Source organism: Hyla sarda, chromosome 9 (genome assembly GCF_029499605.1).
Source record: "Hyla sarda isolate aHylSar1 chromosome 9, aHylSar1.hap1, whole genome shotgun sequence".
NCBI classification, from domain to species: domain Eukaryota; kingdom Metazoa; phylum Chordata; class Amphibia; order Anura; family Hylidae; genus Hyla; species Hyla sarda.
In genome coordinates, this window is record NC_079197.1 from 145245372 (window position 1) to 145258003 (window position 12632).

Genomic DNA, 12632 nt, shown 5'->3' on the forward strand with positions numbered 1-12632 from the left:
GATCCTGCCTGATGCTCTTGTACATCACTGACCTTCTGTATATGACCTGGACTGTTGACTACACCTCTTTATTTTAAGCAAGCTAACACCACCTGGTTACTTCTGAGCTACTCAGCTCTGCTACATCGAATGCACCAGGGTGTAATGCTTTGCCTGGCCATCTGCCACTTGTGGTAACGATCCAGCTGAAGTCCAGTTTCCATGTCCTGGTGTGGGATAAAGGGTGAACATCAGCTGACTGCCTATACAAACCCCAATAATATAATATCCCCCGCTCTGTAATATTGATAGTCTGTCTTATAATCATAACAATCACAGAGAAGAATGTTGCTACATCACAAACATATGTTATATAAACCCCAGCAGGTGTGCTGACAGCTAGTAGCCTCAAGCCCTTGACAAAGCCAACTTGCTTGGCAAAACGTTTGGGAGGCTACCTGTTTTAATGAGCGGTCTTACCAATGGATGGGTTAAGTTTAAAGCTCAGATTAGTGCCGACAACATACATATTCAGAACTTTAAATGCAATAACTGTGCTGGTAACTCTGGTTTTTAGTCTTATTAGAAAGGAGACAGTTTCTAGAGGGGAAAAAATGTACTATTCTACCCTTTTACAAATATCTGGTGTGACCACACATATACAGTTTGGGTCAGTAGCCCATAGGTGAGATTCCAGGGTGCTGGAGAATGTTCTAAGGAATAGTTGATCTTAAGAGTAGTTGGAAAAAGAAATGAATTTACTTTAGAGAAGATAATGCTAAGGGGATATGTGTAATGTGTATAGTAAATTGGTCTTTAAGGCAATTCAAGGGTGGCTTTTACTTTTCTCTGGATCAGCTTGGGTTTCTCAGTAATAACAGTATACACTTAGTTCTTTTTCACTCTCTATTCTCTATGTAAGCAGTTAAAGGGGTACTCTGTTGGAATTTTTTTTTTTTTATGAACTGGTGCCACAAAGTTAAACAGATTTGAAAATTACTTCTAATGAAAAATCTTTACCCTTCCAGTACTTTTTAGCAACTGTATTCTACAGAGGTTCTGTTCTTTTTTAATTAATTTTTTGTCTTGTCCACAGTGCTCTCTGCTGACACCTTATGCCCGTATCAGGAACTGTCCAGAGCAGGAGAAAATCCTCATAGCAAACCTATGCTTCTCTGGGCAGTTCCTGACACGGACAGAGGTGTCAGCAGAGAGCACTGTGGACAAGACAAAAAAAGAAATTCAAAAAGAACAAAATTTTCTCTGTAGCATACAGCTGCTAAAAAGTACTGGAAGGGTAAAGATGTTTTAATAGAATTAATTTACAAATCTGTTTAACTTTCTGGCACCAGTTGACATAGAAACATAGAATGTGTCAGCAGATAAGAACCATTTGGCCCATCTAGTCTGCCCAATAATCTGAATACTATGAATAGTCCCTGGCCCTATCTTATATGAAGGATAGCCTTATGCTTATCCCATGCATGTTTAAACTCCTTCACTGTATTTGCAGCGACCACTTCTGCAGGAAGGCTATTCCATGCATCCACTACTCTCTCAGTAAAGTAATACTTCCTGATATTACTGCAGAAACCTTTGCCCCTCTAATTTAAAACTATGTCCTCTTGTGGTAGTTTTTCTTCTTTTATATATCATCTCCTCCTTTACCGTGTTGATTCCCTTTATGTATTTAAAAGTCTCTATCATATCCCCTCTGTCTCTTCTTTCTTCTATACATGTTCAGGTCCTTTAACCTTTCCTGGTAAGGTTTATCCTGCAATCCATGTACTAGTTTAGTATCTTCTTTGAACTCTCTCTAGAGTATCTATATCCTTCTGGAGATACGGCCTCCAGTACTTATAAAGACCTAAAAAAAATGTTTTTTCACTGGAATACCCCTTTAAACAAATTTTTCAAACTTCCCTGTCAAAACTAACCTCCATCAAGGATTTGACCATCTCTCCTCTCTTTATTTGAAGGACATTTCCAACAATAGGCAAGGGTGTAGGTCCTGGAGGTAAGTTACGTCTTCTGTATATGGAATCCCATGTGGAGTAGATAAACCATGAAATGATCAGAGCCAGGAGCAGGGATACAAACCAGGTAAGATCCATCTTCTTCAAGTGTTAAGTATGTTATACTTGTTTTACCAGATCATCAGGGACAGCTGGTTAAATAGTTGCCATTATTATAATATACACTATTTGTAGGAATATAAAGATATTATTTTCTCCAATGAAAACTAGATCTGGGGTTGGGATGTACTTGGCATTTCTTAGAGCACAGTCAATATAGTTTCTTGCCAAAACAGATAGCAAGATAATGTTCTATGTTTACTATGCTTTTTTTTTAATTTTTTATAAATTTTTGTTACTCTGCTGCAGTCTGAGCATTAGATGAAAGGGAAGAGCTTAAAGGGGTACTCCGCCCCTAGACAGCTTATCCCCTATCCAAAGGATAGGGGATAAGATGTCAGATTGTGGGGGTCCAGCCGCTGGGGACCCCCGGGATCTACCATGCAGCATTCACCTTTAGCGGCTTCTGGAACCGATGGAGGTCCTCAGGCTGAGTCCATCTCAACCACGAGGACGTAGCATAGTGACGTCACGGCTCCACCCCTGTGTGATGTCACGCTCCGCCCCCTAAATGCAAGTCTATAGGAGGGGCGTGACAGCTGCCACGCCCCTTCCCATAGACTTACATTGAGGGGCGGAGCATGACATCACACGGGGGCGGAGCTGTGACATCACTATGCTTCGTCCCCGTGGTCACCATTAACAAGCTCCGGGGACTGATTCTAACGGGGTGTGTCGTGGAAGATCACAGGGGTCCCCAGCGTCCGGATCCCCGCGATCAGGCATCTTATCCCATATCCTTTGGATAGGGGATAAGATGTCTAAGCACCAGAGTACCCCTTTAACTGACATTTTACATAAAAAATGACTTGTCCACAGCACTCCCTAATAACTAATTTCTATATTATAACACAGACATGGGATGCAGAGTCAAGCCAATGGCTGTTTTTCGTTAATGCACTTTTTCAAGGCTCTACCCCTTCACAATACACAATATAATCCCCATATAAATAGGTAACGCTCAACTTTATTCAACCGATATATGCATGAAAAAGATAATCCAACAATAGACATAACAACAGAAAAGTGTTATGCAACACAACTTAACCAGTTCCGAGTATGCGGATGGCAGCATCACAGGTTTGATTATAATCCTCTAAAATAAGTACAAAAAGGTGCAGTCTCCAGATAATGTGCAAACAAAATGTGATTTATTAAACTAATATCACAACAGCCGTAACATGAGTTGAATAAATCACGTTTGGTTTGCAAGCTGGAGTGCTGCGCAATTGTCTACCAACAATATATACTGTATATTCGTTGTGCAGAAAGTAAAACACGGTAAGCATAAACAGGACAATAAATCTAGTTATTTGTAGTAGACGCCCTGACATGCTTTCTCATGTGAACACACTTCGATCGCTTTGGTCATTAAGACTAAGCGGTCCTTGTGCCCTAGTCACAGAAATAGACTTGGCCCCTTTTTGTAATCATTTCTGCTTGTTTCCTCTGGAACACAATTGTTGGACATGTTAGGTTTTAGGCCTACATAGTATATTTTTATTAGCCTTACTATCATGTTGTTCTCTGAATCCCATTATTAGCCAATGTCCTTACTTAGCAACCTTACATGTTCAAGGAAAGATATATATATATATATATATATATATATATATATACAGTGGTCCCTCAACATACGATGGTAATCCGTTCCAAATGGTCCATCGTTTGTTGAAACCATTGTATGTTGAGGGATCCGTGCAATGTAAAGTATAGGACAGTGGTCTACCACCTGCGGACCTCCAGATGTTACAAAACTACAACACCCAGCATGCCCGGACAGCCAACGGCTGTCCGGGCATGCTGGGAGTTGTAGTTTTGCAACATCTGGAGGTCCGCAGGTTGAAGACCACTGGTATTGGAGGTTGTACTCACCTGTCCCCGCCGCTCTGGACCATCACAGCTCCTCACCGCTGCCCTGGATGTCGCCGTCCATCGTTGTCGCTGCGTCCCCGGGGTGTCCCCGACGCTCCTGTAAGGCCTCTGCTTCCCCGGCATCCTTGCTCTCCGTCGCCGCCACCACGCCGCTACACACGCCGCTCCTATTGGATGATGGGATGGCGTGCACAGCGACGTGATGACGACGATGGAGAGCGCCGACGATGCAGGGGATCCCGAAGAGGACGCGCCGGAGCCCCGAGGACAGGTAAGTGATCGTCAGCGGACCACACGGGGCACCGTAAACGGCTATCCGGTAGCAGCTGAAGCAGTCTGCGCTGCCGGATAGCAGTTTATGCGATGGCCCCGACATACAAAAGCATCGTATGTTGATGCTGCCTTCAACATGAGATGACCTCTGAGAGACCATCTTATGCTGAAATGATTGTATGTCGGGGCCATCGTAGGTCGGGGGGGGGGGGGGGGGGGGCGGGTCACTGTACAAAGTCCCAAAATCACAGCACCAGCCAGGTCATGGATCTTGAAAAACTTGATTACTTTATTCTCCCCACAGCAAATGCAACGTTTCGGCAATAGTAGCCTTTATCAAGCAATGCTTGATAAGATGCTTGATGAAGGCTACTATTGTCGAAACTTGCATTTGCTGTGGGGAGAATAAAGTATTCAAGTTTTTCAAGATCCATGACCTGGCTGGTGCTGTGATTTTGGGACTTTGACTACATTGATCCTGGGCTGGTTGCCTGGGTGGTCAGGGGCACAGAGGTCGCTCCCCGGTGCTGTCTCCCACCCCTGTCTTCTATATATATATATATATATATATATATATAATATGCAAAGATGCTCGGCACCACTCTAGTGTATGACACCGGACTAAAAGAATATAAGTACGGTCCCTTGAAACTGCTGGAGGTTCCTAATTGCGGTGCTGCACATCTGATAGAGTTTATAAAACTTGAATCACGGAGAAAATAGAATGGAAAAATGGAGCACTCACCGGAGTCCTGTGCAGTTGCTTCTTTATTCACATGAAGACATAGGGTAAAACAGCAGGGAGGACAGGTGGACGGATGCGGGGGGAGAGATCGACTCGGTGACGGGCCGTTTGCGGGGTCTGACGAAGCTCTTCGGTGCGCAAACGGCCCGTCACCGAGTCGATCTCTCCCCCCGCATCCGTCCACCTGTCCTCCCTGCTGTTTAACCCTATGTCTTCATGTGAATAAAGAAGCAACTGCACAGAACTCCGGTGAGTGCTCCATTTTTCCATTATATGTATATATATATAAATATATATATATATATATATATATATATATATATATATATATATATATGTGGGATGAGTATTTTCCTCAGGGCGAGGCCACCACTCCTGGTGTAATGGAGCTTCAGAAGGCCATTAAGCACTTCGCGGGCATTCTGGGTAGGGGAATATGTAAAGCAGCTCATTACATCCCCTTTTCAGTTAATGTTCCCTGGTATCAGCTTAGCTCCTGTAAAGGAATATAAAAAGCTGATCGGGATTTTATGCCAAGCCAGACTACTCCCCAAACGGGAAGTTTCTACCCATCTGCAGACAGCTGTTTAAAACAGCTGTCTGCAGATGGGTAGAAACTTTCCTTTTGGGGAGTAGTCTGGCTTGGCATAAAATCCCGATCAGCTTTTTATATTCCTTAACAGGAGCTAAGCTGATACCAGGGAACATTACCTGAAAAGTGATGTAATGAGCTGCTTTGCATATTCCTATATATATATATATATATATATATATATATATATATATATATATATACATCCCTTGTACTTGTACATGTGACCTCTTTTATATTGGAAAGACCATTATCTATATTTTTCTAATCGTTCTTCCAATATGACAGTAGATGCACGTACAAGTTATTGAATTAACGTAAGTAATTAAGTAATTAATGTATGTAGGGGATCCACCCATCACCACATCCCAAGGGTGTAAAGAAATTACAACACCCTACATTTGTATTTACATTCAGGTTTATTCTGTAAAAAAAATTATCAATGGGGGAGAAACTTTCATACTTGCCTTAGAGCAGGACATCTCAGAGATTTTGGTTTCTTCTAAGTAAATTGATGGTCTTTGAAGCCGCCACCTCTCTATTTAGAGGATCTTCTTCAAGTATGTACCAGTGGTGATTATGCCTCTTATGATGTTGTCCATATTTTCATAGCCAAATAATCTTTTTTTCTTCTTTCTGCATTCTATTGTGGCTCTGACCTTGGCTAGGTGACTTTTTGCATCTCACAGGTCCTTTGGGTTCATTTGTGACCATTTGTCATGCACCATTATTCTGTTACTTATCTCCACAAACTGAGTCCCTAAAAACAAAGTTCACTGGTGACCACTAAGGGGTCCTATAGATGATTGCTTTTGGTGGCTGTTTAGTAGAGTTGAGCAAACTTTTTAAAACACCTTGGTTTGAGACAGGTTCATTGGAAACCGGCAATGAAATAAGCCTAAAAACACATGTATAACACTACCTAAAGTTCTTTTTAACACTGCTAGTGTCACCTAGGAATGTATTCAAGTAGTTATAGACCATGTTCACATATCGGAATTTCCATGTCAAATTCCGCATTAGAATCCAGCACGGAGATTCCGCTGCAGCAGAGTCCTGTTTAATTCAGCGGGATTCCGTTGCTCTGTGCACACATTTTCTGTGTCCATGGAAAAAATGAATGTGTTTATTCTTTCTGCAGACTCAACATAGAATGCACAGCTGTCTATGGGACAACAAATTCCTGTGCGGTCCTAGCGCCGGCATGTGATGTGACCAAAAAAATACAAAGTTCTGGCATTTGTAATTCTTTTATGTTTATGTTATTCACTGTGCAGTTTCATTGATGTTATGATTTAGTGGTTTAGACAATTGCACTCGTGGAAATACCAATTTGTGGCAATACCAATCATTTTATTTGTCTTTTTATATTCAGTTTTCCTTTTTTTTTTTTTTTTTTTTTTTAGGGGAAATTTCTATCCCATATCCTCAGATCTCAACCTCATATTCTGTCCTCATATCTCATTCTCATATCCCGACCTCATATTTCATCCTCAGATGGGACTGAGCTGTGAAGAAGACATTGTAGGCCGAAAACAGGGGGCTTTGCTGTGTGGGAGGCGTGGTTTGTGGGAGTGTAGCTTGCAGGCCCGGCTGGCCCATTCACCTTGAGATTTTGGAGTAAGGTGGGGTTGAGCTGTGATGACGAGTTTGTAGTTGGAGGACCTGTTATGTGAGTGTATCAAGCAAAAATGGTCTGTTTGGTCAAAAAAGGGATAGAAATAGAACAGTGGCTTGCAGGAGGGGGCATGGCTTGTTGAAGGGGTGTGTCTTGTAAGCTGGACTGACACAATCATCTGGATATGCGAAGCTTGAGAAGTAAGTCACGGGAAGTCGCACAGACTTGCATAGAATTTTAGACAAAAAAAACACCCTTGCAAATGGGGGTGGGTTAGGATTCATTTAACTATCCTATATTTTCAGTTGACATATGTGTCACAGTAACATGTGTACCAAGTGTAATCAAAATATCTCCAGCTGTATGGTATCTGGCATCATGCAGTGATATATATATATATATATATATATATATATATATATATATATATACACATATATTATAATATGTAAAATATTTTTCAAAACTTTTGATATTTTGTCTAAGAAGATTAGCTTAGTCATACCAGACCAGTGTCAGAAGAGTTTACTTATCTGAGAGAAGTTAATTATTGTTTATACAAAGAAAAAAGATTTACTACAGAGATCATCCGGGGTTATGTAGAAGAGATCAGAACATAATGCAGACTCATGTTTATTGCCTTAGTTACCTAATATCTCAATATCAGTAGATTTCTTATGTTGAACTCAGAAGTGGGGTTTTCATGGTCCTGTAATGTTATGGAGGAAAGATCTGTCATAATTCTGTGTATACTGTATCACCTTGTGGCACTTAAATCTATCGCAAATAAACCTATGTATTTTTGATAAGGTGAGTGCTCCCTTAGAAAAAGTATGAAAAATACTTTTGAGTGTTGCTTGAGACAAGCACAGTTCAGCCCCTTCACCAGTTTGTTACTCCCCTCTGTGCACTGGTCACCTCCTTTACCCTCTGATTGACCACTAGGCTATATTGTAACCCCTGCCTTTCCCCTGTAATCTAGAACCACAGGGAAACGTCAAATGGGCACCAAAACCGCTGACACCCTTTGTAATCTCCGGGCAGGCCCCCAGCGTTCTGAACATTTTTGTTTAGAACGTTGGGTTCAGGTGGCCGTGGTTTTGAGGTCACGCCAGACCCCCTCCAATCACGTCTATGGGAGGGGGTGTGACAAGTGACCATAGCTGCCACGCCCCCTCTCATAGACATGAATGAAGGGGGCTGGCGGGACATCACAATCATGGCCGTCTTAACCCAGTGTTCTGAACAAAAATGTTCAGAACACTGGGCTGCTGCCTGGAGATCGCGGGGGGGGGGGGACGGGGGGGGGACTGTGGTCCTAGCTTCCGGACCTAGCTTCCGGACCTAGCTTCCGGACCTCCCGCGACCAGACAACTTGTCCCCTATAAATTGAGTAGGGGATAAGATGTCCAGGGGTGGAGTACCCCTTTAGGGTCTATTCACACGTACAGGATCCTGCGCAGATTTGATGCGCATGATTTGTAACTGCAGATTAGAAGCTGTGTTCAGTCATTTAGTTTACATTGAAATCTGCAGCAAAAAATCCTGTGCATCAAAATCTGCGCAGGATACTGTTCATGTGAATAGACCCTTAAACTCTGATATTTTTGCGTCGAGGGAGTCAAATAACTAATGAGATGTATGTATTGATTCAGGTTTCAAAGCCCTTACAATGCCCTTACTTCATACCCTAAAAACCTGACACAGCTGCTTCAACTGGGACCCCTCTTTGTATTGCATTGCAGCATTTCCACACCACATGGGGCATGCTGTGTATTTGAACAATCTCTAGCATATCTATAATCCGCCATTTGCAGATTATTTGCAAGAACATTCACATTAACATTTGCAGATTATACCATGTAATGGTGCAGAGCCATATATTATATATGGCACCACTGTAGCAAAGATACAAATGCCCCCAAATCCTGTTACCCCCTATTTTTATGTCCCTAGTACATTTTTAAGGATAGAAGAGATTGCAAGGAATGTACTCACCCTTTCTTAGAAGTGTAAAGAAGGCTTTATTCCATTACTGGGTACAACAGCAGTGCGGGAGGGAGGAGAGAAGAGCTCCGTGGATCTCGTGGTCCGACGGTTCCGTTTCGCGGTCAAACACCGCTTGGTCACGCCTGGGGGCATGACCAAGCGGTGTTTGACCGCAAAACGGAACCGTCGGACCACGAGCTCCATGGAGCTCTTCTCTCCTCCCTCCCGCACTGCTGTTGTACCCAGTAATGGAATAAAGCCTTCTTTACACTTCTAAGAACGGGTGAGTGCATTCCTTGCAATCTCTTCTATCCTTTCCATTGTTGTCTTTTGCTACAATAGGATTTTTTGCACCCCCGAGAAGCCACAACACTTTTCCTAAATCTTGTTTGAACACACCTGAAATCCAATAGGAGCTACCTGATAGGAGTGCCGAGTCTTTGCTCTATCTAGTACATTTTTAACTGTGCCCCTACGGACTGTGAAGGTACAATATTCGTCCGTGGAAGAAGTTATGTTGTTATAGAAGTCTGGGACTATCACCCACTCATGTAGTAGTCTATAAAATGCATGATATTGATGTGATGACATACTGAATGTGCACAGTGCAACGCTAACGTTGCTTTCTTTGAATGGAACAGATCTGATGAATACTATGTGATAGCAGGATAACAGGCATTTTGTCTGAATCAACATATATTTAATGTCTGGAATATTTGACAATAATTAAGTACAGACTAGAGTGCATGTGGAGACTACATTAAGACATGTGCGTCATGTAACATATTAGTCTGGTGGCGGCCGTAAGAATATATTAACATTATATTTGTAATGGTTTTTTTTTAACAAGTAATTATTAAAAGTTATGTATTAAAAGGTCCCCTTTTTTTTCTCAATTTTTTCCCCTATGGACTATACTCCTTTTTTTTTTTATAATAAAATGTTTTGGTATTTTCCGGCACAAGACCGTACAAAGGAAAAAGGGCATTTTTACGATTTGTATATAGCATTTCTGCATCATCTGCGCATAATTATCAATGATAATAGTATACATTAGAGATGAGAGAGCTGATCCCAGCAAAATCAGATTTGAGCCAAATTTTGCATTTGGCTCGGCTCGTCAAACTTTCAAACCATCCCTGGTTTGGCTTGCACAAAATCACATAAAACACGTGGGGTTTTGGCACCCAGAGACAGCAGGAAGCACAGGGGGCAATAAAGTGACGTTGGGGTGACAAGCATGTCACTTGATAACCTAGGTATTAATATGATTTGCTGGTTTATGTGTCAATCAACTCCAAAAGCCAATAGTAGACAGCAAGGGGGTAGGGAATTTTACACAGTTTTTAAGGGCTTGCAGCATTGCGGTGGGTGGAGTGAGAGAGAGAGAGAGAGAGAGAGAGAGAGAGAGAGAGAGAGAGAGAGAAAGAGAGATTAAGACAGATAGACAGTGTGTGTAAACAGGAGCCTGAATCCTGCAGAATCCCAAAAGCCTTATCCTATCAATAACCCCCACAACAGGCTGTGCATAAATCCTATGGGGGCTGTATAAAAATTCACAGCCTTGATCTGTGGGCTGATCTTAGTGGGACCTTCTGTCCACTGTCTCATTGTATACTACAAATTCCAGCAAGCCTTTTTCAAGGCTCATACAGAAAAACTAAACAACTACTGAAAGGAGCAAAGCTGTGGCTGACTTGTATGATAGCAATACATATTCAAAGCCCCACAAAACACACAGAATAGCTCCTTTATTTACAATTTTCGCGATTGATTGCACACACAGTATACCTACCGATTGAAACATGATAGTGTGTGTAGTCAATTAGAATGTGTAAAGCCACTGTACTTGTATATTCTTGGTTTTCTTAAACAACCATACTTTCCTGATCTTGTTCCATGCTCCGGTTCTCCCCTTACCTACCTTCATATCTTCCCTTCTGGGGCACTCTTGGAGCATGGGAGGAGCTTTGTGATGTCAGCCCTGCTGTTTGCTAGCAGCAGGAACAAGCAAAGAAGCAGGAGAGGTGACGTCAAAAAGCTCTGCCTATGCTCCAAGCCCCGGAGCAGAAGATACGGAGGAAGATAGTGAGAAAACCAGGGCAGAGAACGAGATCAGGTAAGTATTGTTGTCATCAATGTCACCTGCACTACCTGCCTGTACCGAAAGGTAAGTGTAGATAAAAAAAGAAGACAGATTTCCTTTAAACACACATTATACCTACCTGGTTGTGACATAGCAGTGCACCAAAAAATGTGTTCAAACAACATGCATTAGCCTTGTTAAACATGCATAATATCTACCTGATTGTGACATAGCAGCGCAATTAAAAACACGTGAATTCAACACGTATTAGCCTTGTAAAACCACTGTATGTGTATATTCTTGGTTTTATCAAACACACATTATATCTACCTGGTTGTAACATAGCAGCACAATTAAAAACTTGTACATTCAACACGAATTGCCTACAGTAGTTGACTAGTAGATGAATGCATAATAACTCCGGATTATATTCACTAACTACTACTACTACTGTGTTTGAGGAACCCACCGACTGTTGACTGGGGGCGTCAGATGTCACTTGTGATGAAGTGGATGACCGAGTTAACCAGTCAATTACAGATGATGGGTTGCTGGTCGAGACATGACCGCTAGCTGATACCAGGAGCTCAGGCCTCTTGCTGTGACTCCTGCTGCCACTCGCCCCTAATCTGCTGCGACCTCTACCTGCGCCTGATGAATTTAGGCCTCTGTCACTCCTCTGCCGGCTATTAACCCTTTAGATCGCCGCTGTCAAAGTTGACAGCGGCATCTAAAGGTGCCTGTAGTCAGTCCCTGGTGGTCCAGTGGGGTGGATCGCCCCCCCCCCCCCCCGCAGCGCGATCGCGCGCGGGGGGGGGGTTCGATCCACTGCTGAGGTAGCCTGAGGGCTTAGCTCTCCTTCGATGTCAGCTCTGGCTCTCTGAATGATACAGCCTGGCAGGGCCAGGATTTATCATTCGAGCACAGAGCACACAGATAAATGGGATTGTATGTTATCCCATTGATCTGTATGAGGAATCAAATGATTCCTCGTAAAAGTCCCCTAAGGTAACTAAAAGTGTAAAAAGAAAAAGTTTTAAAAAAGTTTAAAAACACACACATTAACCCCTTTCTTATTAAAAGTTTAAATCACCCCCCTTTTCCCAAATTCCATATAAAAAATATATAAACATAATAAAAAATAAACATATATGATATCACCGCGTGCGTAAATGTCCGAACTATAAAAATATATCATAAATTAAACCGCATGGTCAATGGTGTACGCGCGAAAAAATTCCAAAGTACAAAATAGCGTATTTTTGGCCACTGTTCATACCATTAAAAAAAGGAATAAAATGCCATAAAAAAACCTGATCAAAACTAAAATGATACCGTTT

General features: G+C 42.1%; 2 protein-coding genes across 4 annotated transcripts in view; one reads left to right on the forward strand and one right to left on the reverse strand.

Annotated features, from left to right (window-relative positions):
• LOC130290417 (cytochrome P450 2G1-like) overlaps positions 1–2093 on the reverse strand; it is a 54708-nt gene extending 52615 nt beyond the window's left edge. The window contains exon 1 of the mRNA XM_056538045.1: positions 1917–2093. Within this exon, the coding sequence (XP_056394020.1) occupies positions 1917–2093 (177 nt within the window). The remainder of the gene's footprint in view (positions 1–1916) is intronic.
• LOC130290403 (cytochrome P450 2F2-like) overlaps positions 1–12632 on the forward strand; it is a 167197-nt gene that overhangs the window by 78852 nt on the left and 75713 nt on the right. For 2 of the 3 annotated variants that reach the window (XM_056537997.1, XM_056537998.1), the window contains one exon: positions 1959–2082. The exons of the other annotated variant lie outside the window; for it this stretch is intronic. The gene's annotated coding sequence lies outside the window, so the exon portion shown is untranslated. The remainder of the gene's footprint in view (positions 1–1958; positions 2083–12632) is intronic. 3 annotated transcript variants of the gene reach the window in all.